Source organism: Camelus dromedarius, chromosome 7, assembly GCF_036321535.1.
Source record: "Camelus dromedarius isolate mCamDro1 chromosome 7, mCamDro1.pat, whole genome shotgun sequence".
NCBI lineage: Eukaryota > Metazoa > Chordata > Mammalia > Artiodactyla > Camelidae > Camelus > Camelus dromedarius.
In genome coordinates, this window is record NC_087442.1 from 70636696 (window position 1) to 70659327 (window position 22632).

Below are 22632 nucleotides of genomic sequence, written 5' to 3' on the forward strand. Positions count from 1 at the left end.
CATCACAAAGAAACCTCACAGATGTGCACTACGAGTTGCTTGGGCTCAACCATACTACCCTTCCAAAACCTGGAAAAGCCTGATTCGGCCTGTTCATGGCACTTATAATATTCTTCAACCAAATTACAACAAATGACAAAACACTGCTTCCGGGTTCTGACACACCGCAGCAGGACGCCCCTGAACTGTGAGCGTCCTTCGCATATTTCCCTTCCCTGTGCTCAGGGCCCTGACTTGCATGTTTCACACCTCCTCCCAACTGGCCACTTACACTTCCTGCAGCAGGGTCAAGCCTTTCCAGTTCCTTACTGCGTTATGACAGTGCATGTACACTACACACATGCAGAAAGTTACCTCTGCAATACAGCCTTTCTTATTTATTACGCACAGACTACACATAGTAAAATCCTCACCAGTCTATCAGCAGACCACATTCCACAGCACATTAAATGGGTCACGCACCATGAACAAGTGAAATTCACCCCCGGGACAAAAGGATGCTTTACCACCCACAAGTCAACTGATACGATACACACGTTCACCAAACACAGGCTACAATGCACACAGTCATCTTACACATGCCAGAAAACCACTTACCACAATTCATCATAGATCACACAAACCCTCCATACACTACATCTACAGGGAACACACATCAGCATCATAGACTTCATACACGACACACCCACACCTACCGACCTAACGCCGAACACACTGGTGACACCTCACAGCTTTCCCTATAATATCAGGAATACGACAAGGGTGGCCACTCTCACCACTTTTATTCAACATGAGGCTGGAAGTCTGAGACCGAGCAAATACTCAAGACAAATACATAAAACGCATCCACACTGGAAAGGAAGAATGCCTGTTCTCTCCGTTTGCAGATTCCATGACATCACACACAGAACACCCAGGGAACTCCACCAAGACACTCTGCCAAGAGTTCATGAACAAACACAATGAGGAACACTGCCATCCAACAGCACTATACGGCCGCGCGTCGCACGCCACGGCACTGAGACCGCACTGTCAGACACACCACCACAGCACCTACACGTGCCAGGGCATCCGCATGAATGGAACACCTAACAACACACGTAACCGAGGACGTGAAAGACCTACGCACGGACACCTGCCATCACTGCAACACATCGAGGACAACACACATCCGTGGAAAGTGACTCAGTGCTCACAGATTAAAACACTTACACTGCTAAAATGTCCACACCACCGACTGCGATCCACCGTTTCAGCGACTTCCGCATCAACAGTGCCAGGGCCTGTTCCACACAGTTACAGTCATCCTGCACTACGAGTGACACCGCAACCAACGGCCACAGCCATGGCACACTTCAGCCAACCCAGAGCGGAACACACCGCACGCCCTGATGTGACATTACATTACATACCTATGCTTCTCAAACTACAACGGCAGTGGCATGAAACCGACAGAGACATCAATGGAACACAATACAGGGAGTCCACACGCTCCCCTGGCATACATGGTACATTACCTTATGACAAAAGAGCCATGGGAAAAGGCCAGTCTTCTCCGTAAGTGGCACTACGAAACCAGAACAGCCATAGGCCTCAGGATGACGCTAAACGCTATCTCACTCCACACACCAAACACAACAAACCATTCACGGCTGACTTGAACATAAGACCTGAAACCAAACCATACACCTCAGCACATACATAGGGAGATTCCTCCTTGGTACTGGTCCTGAGAATGACTTTTCACATTTCTCACCATAAAAAGCAATAGCAACAAAACCACAAGTAAAACCTTCGGACCACCTCCAACTTAACGCTTCTGCACAGCTACGGAAACCAACCAATTGACTAGGCAGCCTACAGACTAACATGAAACCTTCCCTGCTCACGCTCAGACAGGGCCCGTATCCAACATACATACAGAACTGACACTCCTCAGTATCCAACACACACTCCATCTGACTTCACCACGAGCAGAGGATCTCTAAAGACATTTGTACAAACATCACATACACACGGCCAACGCACACATGCCACGATACTCAACTACTCATCAGAGACACACAAATCAAATCCACAGTAGATGATCACCTCACACCTTTCATTACGCGTAAAATCAGTAAGACAACACACACCAAATGCTGGCAAACACGTGGCGACAACGGACTCCTGACACATGGCTACTGCAACTGTAACCTCGTACAGCCACTATGAAAACCCATACTGCAGTTCAGTTCCTCCAGGCACTTACTTACCACTGCAATGGCCATGTGATCCGGCAACTCCACTTTTGCAGTGCTACGCAGAGGAAACGAACACAGGCTATCAGATGCGTTTCTGCACCCCCGTGTTGCTCCCATCAACCAGTACTCAACCACATCCAGGACACGGACACAACCTACATGGCCACTGACGGCTCACCGAACACAGACGCTGCACTATACATCTACACCGGCAACTGTGGCCATGAACAGGAAGGACCTCCGGCCACCTCTGACAACACGGATGGACCTTGACGGCAATACTCTAAGTCAAATAACTCGCACAGACACAGACAAATACTGCCGGCATCGCTTACACTGGGAATCCTAAACAAGAAACACCCCACACTCAAAGACAGATGAACTGGATGCCAGGGGCAGGGAGGCACAGGGGAAGGCTGCTGCCAGGATGCACATTCACAGCTACAGGACTGAGGTCAGGGGGTCCCCTACAGCGTGGGGACTGCACCTGATGGCACTGTGACACTGCACTTCACTAGCACAGCAGACTTCACGCACTGCCCCCAACGGACACGTACATACGTGCGCTTTGCCACGTGTGACTTAGCTTGCTGGGAGACTCCTTTCACGCTCTGTAACTTTCTCGAATCACCACCACGCACCCTTCCCCTGTCTTACCATTTCATTACTCACTGACCGTTCAGGCAACCTAACATAAAACACTCCAGTTCTCACATTCAAAAGACTACCACTCTCACTTACTAACTAACAAAGAAATGAAATTAAAAGCTACAAGGCTGGATCCCCCAGAGACAGAGCAGACAACAAGAAGAAACTAAGAGAGAAAAAACTCTCCCACGTACACGACACCAGCAGAGACCCCGAGGATGAAACGCAGGCAACCTTGAGGGGAACCCAGAACCCAGAACGAGTGTCAGACACAGACACTGAGAAAGCATTGCACGGAGAGACTATTCCACGTTGTCCTGAAAACTCATGTAGCAAGAGGACTACGAATTGACCTTCATTTGGATTCTCTTCCGATTTTATGAAAACACCTCTGAACATGGACATTTCCCTTAATACATTCCTGTCCCTCAGACTTGTCTTCAAGCGAGTACTGCTGCCTTAGAATTCACCTCACAACACATATTTCGTCTGCTTGCTGGCAGGCATGGCATTCAACCCACTGCACAGAGAACAGCCACTCTTTCCTAAGATTCTGCAGTCTTTATACAATTATTCTGACTCGAAACTTTACTCCTCCATCCACTTACATAACCAACTTTCCCCACTGGAGGACGACTCTTACACGACTACATTCTAATTGCTAGGAAACCAATTAGATCCTAGGGCTCTCCACTTAAATGCATGACATTCACAGGAATCTACAGATGTAAAAAATGTTACAAAAGACAGGACCCAGGAATAAAAGGTAACGAACACGGTTCTCTGACCAGGGCACCTGACGCTCCACCACTAGACAGTGGGGGAGCTGATGAACTTACTTGCAGTGTCCATTTCATGGTTCTCCATACACAGCAAACCTTTCTGGCTAGCTTCACTCTTAATTCCACACTTCTGCTTCCAGTGTGTCCTTTCGTTTGTGATTCAGCTACATTCATCACTTCATCTCAGTTCCACGTGAGGTTCAGCCGCTACATGTGGAGCAGCCTACGCTCACCTGTGACGCTGGATGGAAGGGCTGTGCCAAAGACCACTTCATTTCTCAACCTGCTTTCCTTTACCATCCCCAAACTTTGCCTTCTTCCCCATACGTGCTCAAATTAACACATTCTTCCGAATTACTGAACACACTGTTAACCTCCGTTCTCACTTCTTTCCTAAAAAACCTGTCAGACTATCTGATACTATGACCGTTGCGGTTTCCCATGTCACACTTCCGTGTATCCCTCCACACAGCCTGCATCATGAAAGTACCTTCCTTCACAGTCTTCGGAATCGACAACCACAGTTAATAAAGCCCTCCTTACCTGGTCCTAGCGAAAGCACTTGATCCCACATTGCTGCACACTAAAACCCACAACAGGGCAATCTACTGGGATCGCACTTAAACCCTTTTCCTACGGTGAGTTCCCACGTGGACTACACCGGGGGAGTTCTGAAAGACATCCTAACAACTCTATTTCAGCGTTTTCCTTTCTGCATCTCTTGCCCACAGGAGGACTATACCGACTGCGGTGGCGTTTCTGGATTAACTCCCTCCCTGTGGTCCATCTTCGGGGTCCAGTGTGTACTACTTTGGCTTTTATCTGGCAACACACACTGCCAGCTATGACCTTGTAAAACCAGATCTACATATTAAACTCCGGACCCTGCCCAACCGTGAGCCCTCGGTTGCATTGAAATACGGTCGACTGAGGAACCAGCAGAACACTCGCTGGGCCCCTCCCACGGCATCCATCTACGACGCTGACGCAGACGGCGCCCACTGGCCGGCCGTCGGGGTGTCGACCCTGGACCTCGAGTCGGCGCTGCATCACCCATGAACACCATCACGGCAGAACTCTCCACCTGCGCTACTGGACACTGGGAGGCTTTGTTGTTGCGTGGCTGGTGACTCTATGTACAAGGGCTCCCCAAACAGCTGTGTATGACTCACACAAACTGTATTGACTTTGCCCTGACATTTTGACCAACCGCAGTTCCTTTCCTTTTCCCAAAAAAATCTAAGTGAAAAAAACCTTACTTGCACCCTCACTTATTCTTCAGTTAAACATGCTTCCCTGCTTTGACTAGCTACTACTGAAAACAAAAGACACAGACACTGAGAGAACTGACATGCACGTAAACTATCAAAGGACACATGGCTACTATTCTACAAAAAAATTCCCATAAATAAAATGCCTTACAAAGAATGGCTTCTCTGCCAAAAATGGAACACGAATGCTGACCAAGTGAATTTGCAGGGGTAGTGACTTGGTTGCTTGAAAACACTTACTACGAAATTATTACACAACAGGTGCTTGAGGGTAACATTTCAATCTGCGACACAGCTCCCCTTAAATGTACGCCCTTACTCACGCCTTCCATCTAACGTTCTTTCCGTTCACAGGACGGATCGTTCTGCAGTGCTGGCCTGACATTCGACAACGCTCCAGAAAAAGCTCGTGGCGGGGACGGGAAACCTTTTCTCTTGCAATACATGACCCTGGCTAACCAAGGGGACTTTGCATGACGCTGCTGCCGCTTCACCTTTCGGTTTGTGTCCCTCTTACTGTAGACTGTAGTCCGTGGAAAGGTTCCCTGAGTGACATGATTCCTATGTAAGACCCTGACCCTTGCAGTGTAACGCACTGAAGTCATCTTCTACATCTGTCGTTAAACTACTCTGAATATACTGTGCGATGTGAATGACTGGATTCGCTGAATGATGACATGCTAATTCATGGACTTCATACAGACTCCTGCTTTTGCCTGAGAGACCTATGTACAGATATTTTAAGTACATACTCAGATTTGACACATTTATTTTTGGAAGACTACATATATGTTCTCAAAGAAGATTCATCCTAGGCTTCCTCTTCGTTCGCTGGAACCGCGGCGTATACAATCCACCTTTCCCCGCTGCTACTGCTGCTTTTGTCCCTCCATTCTCAACGGTATCACCACTTGACCAACACTTCCATCCAGCTTGATAACGGTTTAAAATTACTCTGAACAAATAGGAAACCTTGACTCTCTCCGTATGCACACAAATACTTGATTCTGCTTCATCTGAATTGTTTTCATGCAGCCTCCTTACCACCAACGCTTACCGTACTAAACTTAATATTTCATTACACAGTCATATGCGACCAGACTAGATTCATGCTTTCAAACATTATTTTCAGGACTAACGCGTATTTGAACACACGGTAAAAAACACTGACTTTGTAACTCTTAGCCACAGGGACTAGCTCTGCGGAAGGCTGGAAGCATGCAGGCTTTCTGACCGGTAGGATGCATTTGTTCTTCTTTTCACCCATGCCAACTATTGGTGTGTGTGTACGCTGCAAGTTCCCTTACTTGATATTTTTACCCAAAACTCTTTTTTTCCCATGATCCAGCACACCTTAGTCCACTTCCTGTATCAAAGATATAATCCATTCTTCACCATAGGTTAAAAGACGCGTTCCTTTTGTTTTTCCCTTCGCATGTATTTGTAATTCCCTCCACCACCAATATACCCTGGGCACCGTTCGTGTACATTTCCTTATGTAAAATAACTTTTCCATATGTACAATGTGCTGGATTCAATCCCCAGGACTTTCATTAAAATAAAAACATAAATAAACATAAACCTACTTGCCGCTCCCCTCAAAAAACAAATTAACTAACTTTCCCTTTACAAATGAGCGGATAGGGAAATAGAGTCACCTTGCCAACTATCACACAGAGACTTGCCATCCGTGACCATTTGTAACATATTGCTGTGATCTTGCAGTCCCATTTGTACCTGGTATGGACATCTTAGAAAACAGCACAGTGATTTCCAAAAGTATGGAACTCCTCACTCTACTAACAACACGTTTACATCTAATACTTATGGTTACCTTTTCCAAGACTATTTCACATCACGAAACTGCAGGGAAGGGGATATCACAATATCTAACTATGGGAGTTTCTGTATATACATGACACACATCCAAACAACTGCATTCCTTCCAGCGTACAACAGACTACCTTACAATCACCTTTAACATCTACTGCATCTATTCTCATGGCTACTGTCAGTGACCTACTACATTTTCATCACCTGCACTGTTGCTGTCTTCATCACAGTGAAACTTGGCATCTCCTCGCAGGGCCCTATTTGAATCCCTTCACCGTCAGAAGGTATTTACATGCCCGAGTCTTGCCGGGACCTTTTGTCTTCTGTTATAAAATAAATTTATATTATGACAATGACCTCCCTGGCACCAAATGAACTATCACCATGCTCTCAGACTGAAACTTCCTCTCATGCCTACTACTCGGCTTCATGCTCTCCTCACAGTTTTCTGAAACGTAGTTCCCATAGAACTGTTCAATTTACATTACGATTCTTCTATGAGCTCCAATTGTTGACAAGACCTTACACTACAGCCTGTTATAAATATTGGTTTTCAAAGACTCAACATGACACGAGATCAAACAAAAAACCTTTCACACTTCTTTCATTTTTGTCCTCCACTCACACAGCTTACTGCACTTTGTCACCAAAACAAAATCCACGTGAGTCTTGCATTGCTGTCGAGTCACAGGAATGAACGTTGCATTACCGCTTTCTTTACACTTCCTTCCTTTCAACAACCAGCATTACTGCCAAACGCCAATCGTGCTCCACATTTGTACCAGGTTTTTAACATGGCATGACATACCAGGTTTGACTGTAGAGACTTTCAGGTCCTGGGCCTATAAGATTTCAGTAAGACCCTTTCTCATGTTTCTAATGCTTGAGGCGTTATTGCCTACCTTGGAACAAACGAAAACAGTGTTGCTGCCATTTGTAAGTTTTCCTACACTATTCTGTTTCTTAACTTTAAAACTGGCCTTACTGGGTTCAAACAGCCAGTCTCCCTTTTAAGTGACCTTTGCAACCCAAGTGTTACTTGCGTATTTGATGCTCTCCTGTATTCTGCATCTCCTTTACATCTTTCTCTCCCCCAAAGCTGACATTCTGTGTCTTATTTTACAACTCTAACCTACTCCACGAATCGTATCAGTTGACATGACAGTGTCTCACGGTACAGAGGTGGACCTAGTGAAACAGAACGCTTCTTCTGACTACTTTCCTACAGTGTAGAAGAGAATGACTATTTCACTGGCCCACCCTTTCTCATATTTTACGATGATCTCACACTTGTCCTGTTTCCCCACAGCAGATTGTTCTCATTGCTAATACCCCATGTACGTTTCTGGACAGAGCAGACCACTGAAGCAGAAATCTGAGGTTGCTAGATGTCTTGAAAAAATCCCAGATTTTCACACTCTAACACAACCCTAACCAACAGTTTCCTCTACTTTCCTTACTTACAGTTCACCAAATTACTGACACTCCACTGAGACTAATCAGATACTGTCCTGCACAGATGCCAGTCCAGTTTACAGTGTGACCTGACAAAGGTGTCTTCTTTCCTGTGCTCTGTGACTGCTCCGTCCCGCCATTAGGGTACTTCTATGGAAATGCTCAATATGCATCCACGCAAAAGGCCGAGTGGCCCTGTGAACAAAAACTCTTCTCTCCCCTTTATTATGTTCCCTTGACGCTTTTGTGTACATTAAATAGCCTGATACAAACATTTTGTAAAAATTTGTATAATACTGTTATAAAAATATTTATAATCCCAGAAAATGTTGTGTTACATCTTGCGCAAAAACAGTATATTCAGAATAAAAGTTTATCATTTAAAGTCACCAGACTGCACTATGTACTTACTTAAAATCCGGTTATAAGACGCAGCAGCGGTCTCTATCATACACACTATTTACTTCTTTACTTAACAAAGCAGGCCTTGCTCGGGAGAGAATTCTACATTATGGAGATGCAGTTTGGGATTACAAAAGTGCTTACACAACGAAAACCTCAACCCACAAACACATGTCACTGCAACTTCTTTGCGTAACTCTGACCCTCCTCGCATGGGCTTCTGTCACCCAGGCAATGAGGACCTCATTCAACCACACTTCTGATGGCTGTTACAAAACTCTTCCCTACACAAACAGTAACACTTTCATATTTTCTGACCACCTGGGGAATCTACTTTGAAAGACAGCACCTAGAACACCTGAAAGCTGCAAACCTTTCACACATCTCATGTTTAAATCTCTCTCCCAGCGTCTTCATAGCAAACACAAGCTTCAACAACGAGGTACAGCATTAACAGTTACAAAAAACACCTTGCTCTGACCCTCTGACCTTGACACCACCTTACCGCGGGCCTTCCTACACTCACCTAATAAGTACTGAGTCCCACGTTGTCTCGAATCCAATATGATGCAGGCCTGCTTTTCCTTCTGAGGACGCCCATAAGACAGGAAACACCTCCACACGGGAGGGCTGCGTTACGTACGCAGCACTGCCGGTGCTTACTGACGGTGGGACCCCTACTTGCTGACCAAGGCAGGCTAACAAGACAATCCTACTTTACAGGGTAAGGCGGATAACATTGCCTTTTTGAAGATCTGGCTTCACTCTGTACCTATTTATCTCCTTAATCGATCCTGCTACTCCCCCGAGACGCTCACTTCCTCTATCAATCATCTTAATCCCATCCCCACCTCTTCCCTTCGAACCTTGCCTGATCATTTCTCCTTCCTCAAACATACTCAGTCTGCCCTCTCTGCAAGCTTCCTTCCCTCTGCCTGCAAACAAACTCAGAACACCTCTACTTAACAGAATACTCACATATGCAACGCTGCCCATTCGCCCCTATACTGCTAAGAGTTATAATCCTTCATTTACAATATTTTTTTCTCCTACCTCAGACACCGACTGGCAGTGTCTTCTCGCAATCTGCTCCACAAGGCCTCAGATTTTCTGATCTGAACGGCACATTATCTCTGACCTCCATTTTCGCACGACCGCTGAACCTTCCTAGTAACTGGTGTGACTCTGTAGCACATTTAACCTCTTGGGCCTTTTGTGATTCTCAAATTCCTCCTATCTCACAGCGGAGTTATTCACAAAGCTCCGACACAATTTTCCATACATTGATATATAACCAACAATGCTACTTATTTTAATACCCTTTACGTGGCCTCCATTTTTTACATACACGCATTTCCGACACACACTGATATCTCTGCCACAAATGGAAATCCTATATAATTTGCTGTCTGACCCAGTTCTATCACAGGGTCATATCTACTATAACAATGAAACACAAAATCAGTCACCATATACCAGACTCACCTGTGCCAGCTTCAACCTAGTATTTACATATTGCGTCCCACACATCACAATGCATATTCAACACAAGTTACTATAATGACACATAGGGCATTTTTTCCATTTCTGCTGTGAATACTTGAAACCATAAACCTGCACTCAACCATCTGCCTACACACTGTAATTAATACATTAAAAATATACATCAAAAGGCATACTCATGAAAATTTTTCCCACACTTTGAGTTTTCTCAGGTGCTTGCTTTCTCTTCCAAAACGCTTCACCCTAATCGCACCAGGTTCTGAGACTCAGGACCACGCCACCACGTCCTCAGCACTGACCGCAGATCACCCTCATGCACATCAGAACACTGCACCATGCCTCGGCTGCACCCACATCCCCACCTCCCCACACTGAGAGGGACCGCTCTTCACACACACTCGCTTCTCCTGAACGGCGCACCAAACACACGACCTTTCCTTTGTCACACTGTGCGGCACTTGACGATACTTACTGTAAATAGTGAAATTCTTAATAACCTACTCTTAGCTGCCATGACCCTCCTTTTTTACTTTCAAAATTATACTCATCTCTAAAATCCCTAAATCTGATACCTATACACCTAGTACCTCGGAAAGGCAATAAAGCCAAGAAATACATGCAGTCTGCTGTTTACACTTGGATTTACCACATATCACCTTCAGAACCATAGGCAAATTCCATAATGCTTCCCACCCTCAGTTTCCTCGATCATAACACAGAATAACAGTAACTACACTGCTGGACTGCCACGATAACCAACTGATATCCTCAATGCACAGCACATAGCACAACAATACTTAGGAATCACTCTGACCAAGGAGCCGTAATACTAACACTTGGAAAACTACAAAACATTAACGAAAGGACAGATGACTCACAGACATGGAAAGATCCCCCATGCTTTTGGGCTCTTGGTTTGGAACACTCCGTATCCTTCAAATGCCCATACTGCCCAAGACAACCGACAGACTTCCTGCAATCCCTCTCAAATTACCCAGGACATTTTTCACAGACCTACAACACACAATCCGAAAATTTATAAGCAATCACAAAAGACTCACAATTGCCAAAGCAACTCTGAGGCAACAGAATAAAGCTGGAGGCGTCACCCTCCCAGACTTGTGACACTCCTATAAAGAGGAGTATCACAACAGTGTGCGGTTGGCACAAAACAGCCATAGGCATCAACGGAAAAGAATACAGAGCCCAGAAATAGACCCACACGCCTATAGGCAATTCATCTTCAACAGCTGACACAAAACTACACAATGCAGCAAACAGTCTCTTCAAAAACTGCTGTGGGGAAAGCCAGACAGCCACATGTCCATCAGGGCAGTCAGGACCCTCCCTCATGGCACACACACAAATACACTCAAACTGCCCTGAAGACTCAAACACAACACATGACACCGCAAAACTCCTAGAGGAGACCCGACGCAAAATATTCTCTGACATACATTGTAGCAGTGCTTCTCTAGACAAGTTTCCCAAAGCAAAAGACATAAAAGCAAACATACACAATTTGCACCTAAAACACGTTACAGATTTTTACACAGCAAATACAACCATACACAAAATGAAAACACAGCTTACCGAACTGGAGAAAATACTTGTAAACCATGTGACCTCCAATAGCTTACTATCCACCATATATGAACAGCTTATACAGCTCAGTACCAAACCCACAAACTATCCACTCTAGCACATGGGCACCAGCCATACACAGGATATTTCTCCAGAGACATCACTCACATGGCTAACAGGCACATGAAAGGCTGCCCAACATCACTAATGATTACAGAAATGAAAATCAAGCCCACCATGAACTACCACATAGCACCTGCCAGAACGGCCATCATCAAAAAGACCACAAATAATAAGTGCTGGTGAGACTGTGAAAAAACAGAACCCTAACGCACTCCTTATGGGAAACTACATATCTGCAGTACTGAGGTGAACAGCAGGGAGTGGCCTCAAACGACCTAAAAACAGAACTACCATATGATCCGGCAATCCCACTCCTGAGTATTTATCCACAAAACAGGAAACCATTCATTCAACAACACACATGTACCCCACTCTTCATAAGCAGCACATTTTACAATACTCAACATATGCAAAAAAAAAAACCAACTGCCTATCAAACAGCTGACTGGATTAAGATATACACAACCACAATGGAACATTAGTCAGAAACAATAATGAAATACTGCCCTTGCAGCAATCTGGATGAAACTAGACATTATTATCCTCAGCAACATAAAACAGACACAGACAGACAAATACTATATGATATCACTCATTGTGGAATCTAAGAAAAAACACAAACGACAGTATGTACAACACAGATACAGACTCACAGATAAGAGAAACTTGCGGTTGTGAAAGCACAGACTGGAAACGGGAGGAACTACTTACGACTATGAGATTCACAGACACAAATCTATATACAATAGATAAGCAACAAGAATATACTGTATAGCCTGGGAATTACACACAGGCTCTTCTAACATACAATGGAGTGTAATTTGCAATAATGTCTGGCTCATCACACTGCACATCTAAAGCTACCACACCACTGTAAATCAACTATACTTCACTTAAAAAAACCCTACAGATACAGGAAGAGTAGAATGGTGACATGGATTATGGCCTCACAACTTCACAGAACATTCTGCACTCATTAAATGGATAATTATGCACATTACGTAGCAACAGGAAAATGTTTCCACTACAATTTTAACTTAAAAAGGATGCAAACTTTACTGTGTACTTCCTAACGTATAAAAATCATAGGGCACTAAATAAGATTATAAGAGACTGTGGAAAAGTGACCTCTACAATTACTGCAAATTTGTAGAATTTAAAGCCACGTTTCACTCATTTCGTTACCTACATCAAATGTTTACCAAATACCTTCACAGTATTACCGCTGATGTAATAGATGCCACCTTACAATCACAAGGGCCCTGGACAACCATGTGCACCCACTCAATAAATCCGATGGTGACTGAAACCTCAACATCTATGTGCCCTACTCCAACCAAATGTTATTCTGTCCAATTTTATAATACTCTGCTAAGCATTTTTGGGACTTCTGCATTACATCACTACTGTAAATGATGTCCTACATTTTACACACATGCAACTCTACACTTTTCTGTCCTCCGTATTCAGCCAGTGCTCCTTTCTAACACATTACAATACTATGGACATGTTAAATTAAAAACCATTAAAAACACAGGCACATTAGGCAAAGAATCCCATTTACCATCACATTCAAGACACTACTATACCTACGAGTAACTCTCACTACGGAGGTAACAGACCTCTATTTCACACACTATAAGGCAGTAACGAAAGAAACTAAAGATGACACACATGAAAACATATACCACGTTCCTGAATTCGAACACTGAGTATTTTAAAATTCCCATACTACCCAAGACTACCTGACCATTCATTTCACTTCCTATCAAAATACTAACGCATCTTTAACACGACCATAACAAATACATCTACAATTTGTATGGAACCACAAAAGACCCTGAATAGCCAAAATAATTTTGAAAGCACAGAACAAAGCTGGACATACCACATTCCCTGATTACAAACTATATGCCACAGCCACAGGAATCACAACACTTTGGTCCACGCACAAAAATAAGCACACACATTAATGGAGCAAGGCAGAGAGGCCAGAAATGAACCTACCCTTCTCTGGACCATTAATCTAGGACAAAGAAGGCAATAACATACAATGGGGCCAAGATGGCCTCTTCAATACACAGGACTGGGGAACCTGGACAGCTACATGGAAAAGAGTCACAATGAACTACTCTCTCATACCATGCACAACAACAAATTCACAATGGATTGAAGACTTACCTCTAAGACCTGAAACCACAAACCTTATGAGAGCAAACACAGGCAACACACTTTCTGACATTAGTCTCCATAGTATTTTCCTACATCTGTCTTCTATCCCAAGCTCAATACAAGCAAACATACACAAATGAGACTATATCAACCCTAAAAGCTTTTCCAAAGTGAAATAAACTATCAACAAACTGAAAAGATCAGCTACTGACTCCGACAAGGTATTGGTAAATCAAATGACTCATAAGGGGCTAATATCCAAAACATCCCAAAACTCATGCAACTCGGCACTTAAAGACCTAGCACATTTTTCAACAACGGGCACAGGATCGGAATAGACATTCTTCCAAGGAAGCTATACAGATGGACATCAGGCAAATGAAAAGATTTTCGACATCACTGATCTCCACAATGATGCAACTCAAAACCACCATGAGACATCACCTCATACCTGCTACAATACCTACTGTCAAAAAGACACCAAACGACAACTGTCGGTGAGGACAGGGAGAACAGGGAACCTTCCTACTAGACAATTAGCGGGTATGTAAACTGGTGCAGTGGCTACGGAAAACACAATAGAGATTCCTCAAAAAATTAAAAATGGAAATACATGATTTAGCAATTCCACGCTTGGGTACATATCTGGAGATAATAAAACCACCACTTAGAAAACATATATGCACCCTTATGTTCCCTGCAGTATTGCTTACAATATCCCAGAAACAGAAGCAACATAAGTGCCCATCAAACAATGAATGGTGACACTGATGTGGTATACATGTGCAACGGAATCCCATTCAGCCACGACGATGAATGAAATCTTGCCATTTGCGACAACACGGACGGACCAAAAGGGTATTATGCTAAGTAAAATAAGTCAGACAGATAAAGACAAAGAGTGCACAATTTCACCGACATCTGTAATCTACAAACAACAAAACAAATGCACAAACATAAGATAACAGAAACCGACGCACAGACACAAAAAACAAAAAAATAGCTAAGAGGGGAGAAGGGGGTGGGGGGACAAAACAAATACGCAAATGAGATTACAAAGTACAAACTTCCAGTTGCACAACAACCGAGTGATGGGTATGCAATGTACAGCACTGGGGTGACAGTCAATGACTCTATGTTTGCATGATGACATATCATAACTAGACTTACTGTGGTGATCATTTAAAAATGAGTAGAAATCCTGAATCACTCGGTGGTGTATCAGGAACTAATACAGTGTGGAGGTCAATTATACTTCCAACACAAACTCCTAGAAAAAGACTCCAGATCTGTGGTTACCAGACAAGATGGGGGGCGTGCTGGGAATTGGAAGAAGGCAATCAAAACGTACACACTTCCACTTTTAAAACAACCAAGTACTAAGGATGTAATGCGCACCGTGACAAAATAATGAACACCGCTTTATGTTGCACACAAAGGATATTAAGAGAGCAAATCCTAATGACATGAATTCTGCAGATTTCAGTCAGCCTTCCTTACTGAACCAATAGACCCCTAACAGCAAGCAAATTGATCTAAAACTTACCCAGGATTCCAGATATGTGGTGCAACGATCACAAGGTACTGGAAATCAGGAGAAGCACTCAATTGGAGGAGACATAATGAGTCCATTTGTCAAGACTGAGTTTCCTGTGCCTATGGGATAAAAGGGTACAGAGTACTGTCTCATGTGAATCTCCATGTCAGCAGGAAAATTCATGGGGAAAATACAGAAATAGGGATCAATCCGAAAACACAGCTTCAACTCAAAGGCTTACATGTGCTAGGCCAAGAAAACAGACTGTGGGCAACAAACACGTATCTAGTCTAACGGTTCAGTTGACTCCTAAACTTCCTTTTGCACCAATCTCATTTATTCAAATTTCTCACACACAGCTTCTCCTATGCACACTTCCTTCCACTTCACCGGTAACAATCATCAGTGCATCCTCTGTAAGTCCACACTTGTTTTATAATTTTAAACCATTACACTGTTATGCATCTCCCCCCACCCGGACAGATCCTAAGCTTCCTCACAACAAGGGCCAGTTATCTCAGTAAAATAGCAGTAACATCAAAATTTTCATATTACATTTCTCCTGCAAATCTAGTAGCAATAGACCGGCGACACATGTAGGATTTATGAAAAGGGCTGATCTCAAACTACTTGGCATGTTTTCCCTTATACTTCTGTGTGTCTCAATGACAGAATACACTATCACACCGAAAAGGGAAAAAAGGATTCTGACTTCAGATTCAGATGTCTGACACCATACATACTTTGCCCCCCTTCTTTGTAAGATTCCTCTGAAATAAACGGAGAGAATTATACAGAAGACAAAAGCGTAACACCAAGAAGAACAGGAGCTGGGGAGTGAGCATCACTGACCAATAAGACAGATCAACTATTTTCCTGAAGAGACAGAGAAGCTTCGCCCCAGAATATGCCATAAGGAAAGGAGGCAGGAGCAAGCTCTCATAGAGAAGCTCTTACCTCAGTGAGGAGCTGCTCTAAAGTATAGAATTAGACAACAGCAGTGACATACAGTGAAGTATAAGTACGGAGTAGCTGTCCTCAGACATCCATCTCCCTTTTCCTAATCTTACACACACTATTTACATTCAATCCAAACTCACTCCCAAGCAAATTCGTTGCTGATGGCAAAGAATTAGCGATGCCCAAAGAACTATCAGACAAAGTGATATGTGTCTTTTTCGAGGCAGCATCATGTAATTGTTACCTTTCTAGAACTCTCTTCCATCACACATACCAGCAACACTTCTGACATAGTAGCTGCTTTATCAGCCTATATCCAGAGTGCAGAGATGTGGAACAAAGATTCCACACTCTACTGCTGTTAAAATCATTGTTTTTTGGCCTATCTTAGCAAAATCTAACCTGCTCTTATTTTGCCTATCTTCCCATCCAAGACCTGGAGGGGACAAGGGGACATTCAAGCCTGTCTGTATGGACATTTGTACCCCAGACTTCAGCCCTTATCATTCCAGTACTGGGAGATTCACAACAAATAAACAAACGATGAAGGAGAGGAGAAAACAGATTTGACGTGAAATCCAATCTGCAGTCTGAAACAGCTCACCAAATACCCATCACTGTACATTTCCACAGGCACACTTACACATACTTACATTACACTTCACAACTACAAAGACAGACACTGCCAAACCTTCTACAGGTACTTACACATACCACTCAGAAGCCATGGAGACACTGTCACGCTCACCTGTGTGCTGCAGCTACTATGCACATAAACCTTCGAGTCAGGGCCTGCGGTTCACTAACCAGGCCATCTGGGCAATGTATTCCCCTGGGCTTCAGTAACTTCAACTCTACACTGGAGATAATACTACTTTCTACCTTTCATGGTTGCTAAGACTGTACAGCACTTAGAACAGTCCTCCCTGGGTCTAACAGGCTGCTAGTACCTGCTGACTGTAATAACCCTCAGCCTCGCCGCAAGCACTCCCGCCTGCGGGACAGCCGGCCGCTGCGCTCAGTCTACAGCACGCTTCACACGGCTGCGCTTACCAACGGAACACAATTACTCTCCTCTCATAGTGTCCACAGTTCTTCCTAATTACAGTTTCTTCTTAGCTTGTGAATCCCGTTTTGTTTTCAGTAGTAAAAATAATTATCTGGCCACTTCAAGGTAACTACCGTACTTAAGAATTTCAACTGTAGGCTCCTGGGACTCTCCCCTTGCTTATCCTGTTGACACAGGGAATGAGTGGGAACAGACAGGCCCCGGGAGCGCTATGTCTGCTGCAAGGGCTGCTGTCTGTCCATGACAGCCGCCTACGTCTGCACTAGGATGTGGGCCACCGTCTCCACTGCGATACTCTGACCCCGATGGAACACTTTACAGTCTGCTCTTTCATAGGCAATGTACTCTTCCTGAGGTGGAGCTTAGCGGTTCTCCTCCTGTCAATCTGGCTTCCTCCCTGGTCCTTGCTGCCCATCATCTGCTGCTATGAACTCCACTGTCCCCCAGTACAGCTTACACTATCTCTCTATCCGCTCAGCCACAGCCTCTGCTTGCCCTATTTCACTGTACACCCTCAGCAGGCACTCGGGTTCCATAAACTGAACCCCATTTTGCATCACACTCAGAAATTCCCCAATCTTCTCTGTGCTGGTGACGCCAGGAATCTGTTTGCACTAGGTCACAACTATGCCTTTGCACCCCAGGCACACGCTAAAGGGTCTGTACATAACTGTGGGACTGCAGTGTGACGAAGCTACCTAGACACAGACATGAACTTCATTACAGTATCACACAGTTACGGGGATCTCTGGGACACACAGAATCGGCTTCAATTATTAAGTAACTCATTCAATTAGACTAACCTTCACTGTCGGTATTTCTGCGGCCAAGACACCTTTGTTTTAAACTCACCTTTTCCCAAACATCTCTATCCTGATGCTCAGTCACATGTGCTGGGTAATATTTCACTCTCCACAACTTACACAGCTACCATCATCACTGATTGGAAGAGATTAACAACTCAGTCCTTAATGCGATGTGACACTCAGGGAATGTGATGTAAAGCTCCATTTTGACCTTCAAAGTCTACAAATCTTTCTGAAATTCACATATAATGCCATTTGACTTCGGTTTCCTATGGTTACAACTTACGTAGTATAGTATTTTATGCTTTTTTCCCTTCTTGGTCCACGTGCATTTGATAATACAACACTGAAAACCACAACATTTGCTATTATTTGCTGGAGGCCAAATACACGACACCTCTGTAAATTTTCACTGATTACAGTATGAGATTATACACCGTGATCTGCCTGTCTTCTAAGGTACCTCCATTTGCACAAATGGGACGTTTAGGAATGATTTCACACCACAGTATCAATGACAATTTAAAACCCTTTAAAGAGAAAAAACGTAAGTCTTCTTACAAGAAACAACAGTACACAATGCTTCAAGTCACACATTTGTCATTTTATGTCCAGATTCTTTCAAGTATTAGACTGTGAAAAATACTTTGTACTTCTATTTCACACTGAAGTAGACTTGTGGGGACCTAGACGAAAGAGACAGCTATGTCTTTCAGAAACATTCAGACATCATATTTCCCCATCAACTGATCATGCCTTCCTATGACACCTAAGCTCAAGGACATGCGGAATGACATGCGATAGAGACTCTATGTACGTTCCATATTACACTACCACTGTCTAGCTTCAATAAAAACTTCATCCAGCTTCTGTACCATGTGGCACATGAGTCAGACTCACTTTAATTGACTGCAGCTGCTATTCACTATGCGGAATAATGAATCATGATCTTCTCAGCATTGTCTACAATGAGGTATGTGTACAAAGGGAAAAAATGTGTAAAAAAAAAAAATACTCACCACTCTGTACTTATTGAGTGCACTAGGCCCAAATGTGGGAGGAGAGGGACACTCTAGAACATGGCCAAGTAAATAATGCACTAAGTTAAAGGCACTCAGGCATAAAGCAAACAACAGACGTCTACAGGTCAGCACACCTGGTTTCTGGCAATGCCTTTGCTCCTAACTACCCTGTGACTACAGTGTAAATCACACTTGCTCCTTAAAGCCGAGGTAACATAAGGATAGAACAGTTTACTGACTTGAAAAGGCTGAGAGGTGAGCCAGGGTGACAGCAGAGCATCTCCCAGGGACAGAAATCAGAGAACACCAGCCACAGAAAATTCACAACCCCAGGATAATCTAAGGCCATAGTCACCCACCGGCATCCACGTAGTGGGAAGAACGTCACCCAGAAAAGGAGCAGGGGCAGACAGTATTTTACGGTCAGGTCCCCTCAGCAGTTCTTACACTCACCACACAGCTGCGGTGCTCAGCTTAGACTACTGAAATCAGATATCTAGCATTGCAAGCCACACATCTAAGGTTGAAACACAGACATGCATAAATTTTGCGCAGCTCCCCAGACAATTTTAATATGCAGTCAACATTGCGAACTACTGGGTAACACGGTTACTTTACACTTTTGATCTTGAGGTAGGAGATCACAAGCGGCTGGACTGCGGCTCAGCCCCCTCAGGGAAGCCAAGCTTCAGTAACAGGAATAAGGCACAAAGGGCGGGGACGGCTATCACTCCAGGATGACCCTGGGTGACCAGCGACACAAGCAGGACAGTAAAGCCCGTATCTACCCAGAAGCTCCTTTGAGGAGACGACCACACCTCACCCTCAGTACTAGAGAAAGGCCACAAAGTAGCAGCAGACAATGGCCACAGCAGCTTAACGACCTCAATCAGCATTAGAAACTGGTTAGCAGAAAGACAGCAAACCACACGATGCTAGGCAAAACAAGAGAAAACGCAAAACTAAGATGGACCTTTTGCTTTGCTGGCTTTATCAGAAAACTGAGGTTGACAAATCGTTTCTTGCAGTACTCAGTGTCCACATCAGTCATCTGCTCCACATCAGGACCGTCTCACAGGCATCACTCTCACAGACACATTTTCATTTCCTCTGTTCATCACTATTTCAAAACATTCTAAAATAGACCTCTTTCACAAAAAACCTGCACAAAGGCTTAACAAAGTTCTTATGACACTTGAGTTCAACAGTCATTATGAATGCTACTACATATATAAGACAAAATAAATGAGTTACAACATTGGAAATAAGAAGGTAAGATTATCATCATTTGTGGATGACATGGTACTAGCGGCACTTCAGAGAATCTCACAAACACTAGGATACACAGCACAGGGGACGGTACAAAATTAATATACAATATTAGGACAATTCCTATCTACAACCAATGAATTAGAAAATAGGAGTAAAAACATTAAATATCTCACGGAAAAAGCTAATAGGACATATGTAAAACTACATTTAACAACATACATGCTACTAAGAAACGAAATACATGAAAACAAATCTTAGGAATTCATTTTCAAAATTAAACCTTGATACACTTCACATGGAAAAAGATCCCTGTAGTAATAGTTACTTTTCATACAGCAAAAAGCGACAATGACTTCAACCATGCTATTTCGCTTCCCTTAAACCACATCAAGGAAAATGAAACACTATGAAAACACATGGGATTCTGTCCAGGCAGGTATGATTCTCCGGATGACGGCACTAACCAGCAGGGACTTGGTCACAGCGAGCCCACGGGCAGACACCTGGGCCCTGACGTCACCTCTCCGCTTCCTTCCTAGGAACCCACATACACAACTGAGGCTTCCAAGGTTATTTAGATAGAGGGGTCATTTATGCCATAAATCAGCTCCAATCCTCTAAATCTGCTGTCATATCACACTCTTCATAGAACACAGCATAACACTAGAACCCTTCTGCTGACGTGACCCACGTCTTCCATGTTTGAGTCTTTTCCAAGGCCTCGCTTCTACGTCCCAAAGCTTACCCCCTACCTTAGCCTCATTTCTCTCATCCACCAGTTTCTCAAATAATACATTCCCTTCCTGTAGATTCCAAGAGAATCAATACTGTATGAATCCATTCTGTTTCCCTGTAACTGAAACTCCGAAGCATATTTATCTTAGCCGCAATAAAACTGTTACCACTGTTCCTCGTCTACATATTGACTCTAAACACCGTGATAACACCACTATTCATGGGATCTTAACAACTTTATCACAAGTATAAACTAATTACGGCATGCTTCACTGTACAATAAACTGATTTCACACTTTGACAATTTTTCACCCTCTGAAGAGTTAAGTGTATGCTGCATGCTCCGTGGATTGACTCCATATTTTCAGATCCATTATTAATTCATTCAAACACTGACTAGCTCATAGTTCCATAACTCACTGCATTATTTTACATACACGGGATATTCATGAGCTTCGGGGAAAAACATTTAGAACAGTAATATTTTAAGTCAAAAAATAAAACTCCATATATTTTCCTTTCTGCTAAATGCATATATCTAGTTGACATTATTTTTCTCTGATGTTCATCCATATGGTTGAGACATAAGTAAGCGTTTTAAGACTGATGTGACGTGGTACTACATTTCAGTTGAACGTTTTGTTTTCTTGTGAGTACAAACTGCATTTGTCTTCACACAGGAGTGAGGCAAACCTTATTCTTCACAAAAGGTTTCTTTTTATATTTTACAGTTTATCTCTATCATTACTGATAGCTATGGCAGCAACATTACATTACACATTGCTTCCCTCTAAGTACACTGCCAGTGAATACTGTTCATTTAGACACGATAGATTTTTGTTCACCTGAAGCATACAATTTGGCTCCAGGCCACTGAAACAGTTTGAAAAATGACTTTTAAACTGTTTACATTAACAAAGCACCTGTATTCTATGTATTCATTTTTGTTTCAGAAGAAGTCATTCATTTTACACCCTTTCAGCAGTATGGTTAATTTATCACTACAGTTCATCTTACAATATATTTCAGAAAAGGCCTATTGTTTCAGCGAACTTTTACAAATGGCATTCATTCAACTCATCTGAAAAACTTTTTTTTTCTACACCTGTGGAACATTTTTGCCACAGTTGTGCACACAATTTGCCTGAAGATGAATTACTTATTTTTACCTTTTTTTAACTACAGATTTCTTTCATACCCAGCATCAGGCACATA

General features: G+C 43.3%; 1 protein-coding gene and 1 long non-coding RNA gene across 10 annotated transcripts in view; one reads left to right on the top strand and one right to left on the bottom strand.

The window, feature by feature from the left end:
• CACNA2D1 (calcium voltage-gated channel auxiliary subunit alpha2delta 1) overlaps positions 1-8621 on the top strand; it is a 425079-nt gene extending 416458 nt beyond the window's left edge. For all 6 annotated transcript variants that reach the window (XM_064487623.1, XM_064487624.1, XM_064487625.1 and 3 more), the window contains one exon: positions 4405-8621. In XM_064487623.1, the coding sequence (XP_064343693.1) occupies positions 4405-4521 (117 nt within the window). In that variant the 3' untranslated portion in view covers positions 4522-8621. The remainder of the gene's footprint in view (positions 1-4404) is intronic.
• The window catches only part of LOC135321709 (uncharacterized), a 45841-nt gene extending 36212 nt beyond the window's left edge, over positions 1-9629 (bottom strand). For 3 of the 4 annotated variants that reach the window (XR_010381719.1, XR_010381720.1, XR_010381715.1), the window contains exon 1: positions 9161-9629. This is a non-coding gene — a long non-coding RNA (uncharacterized LOC135321709). Of the gene's footprint in view, positions 1-8643; positions 8832-9160 lie in introns of those variants that run through there. The other variant, XR_010381717.1, reaches the window with a different exon arrangement.
• Positions 9630-22632: the final 13003 nt, after the last annotated feature.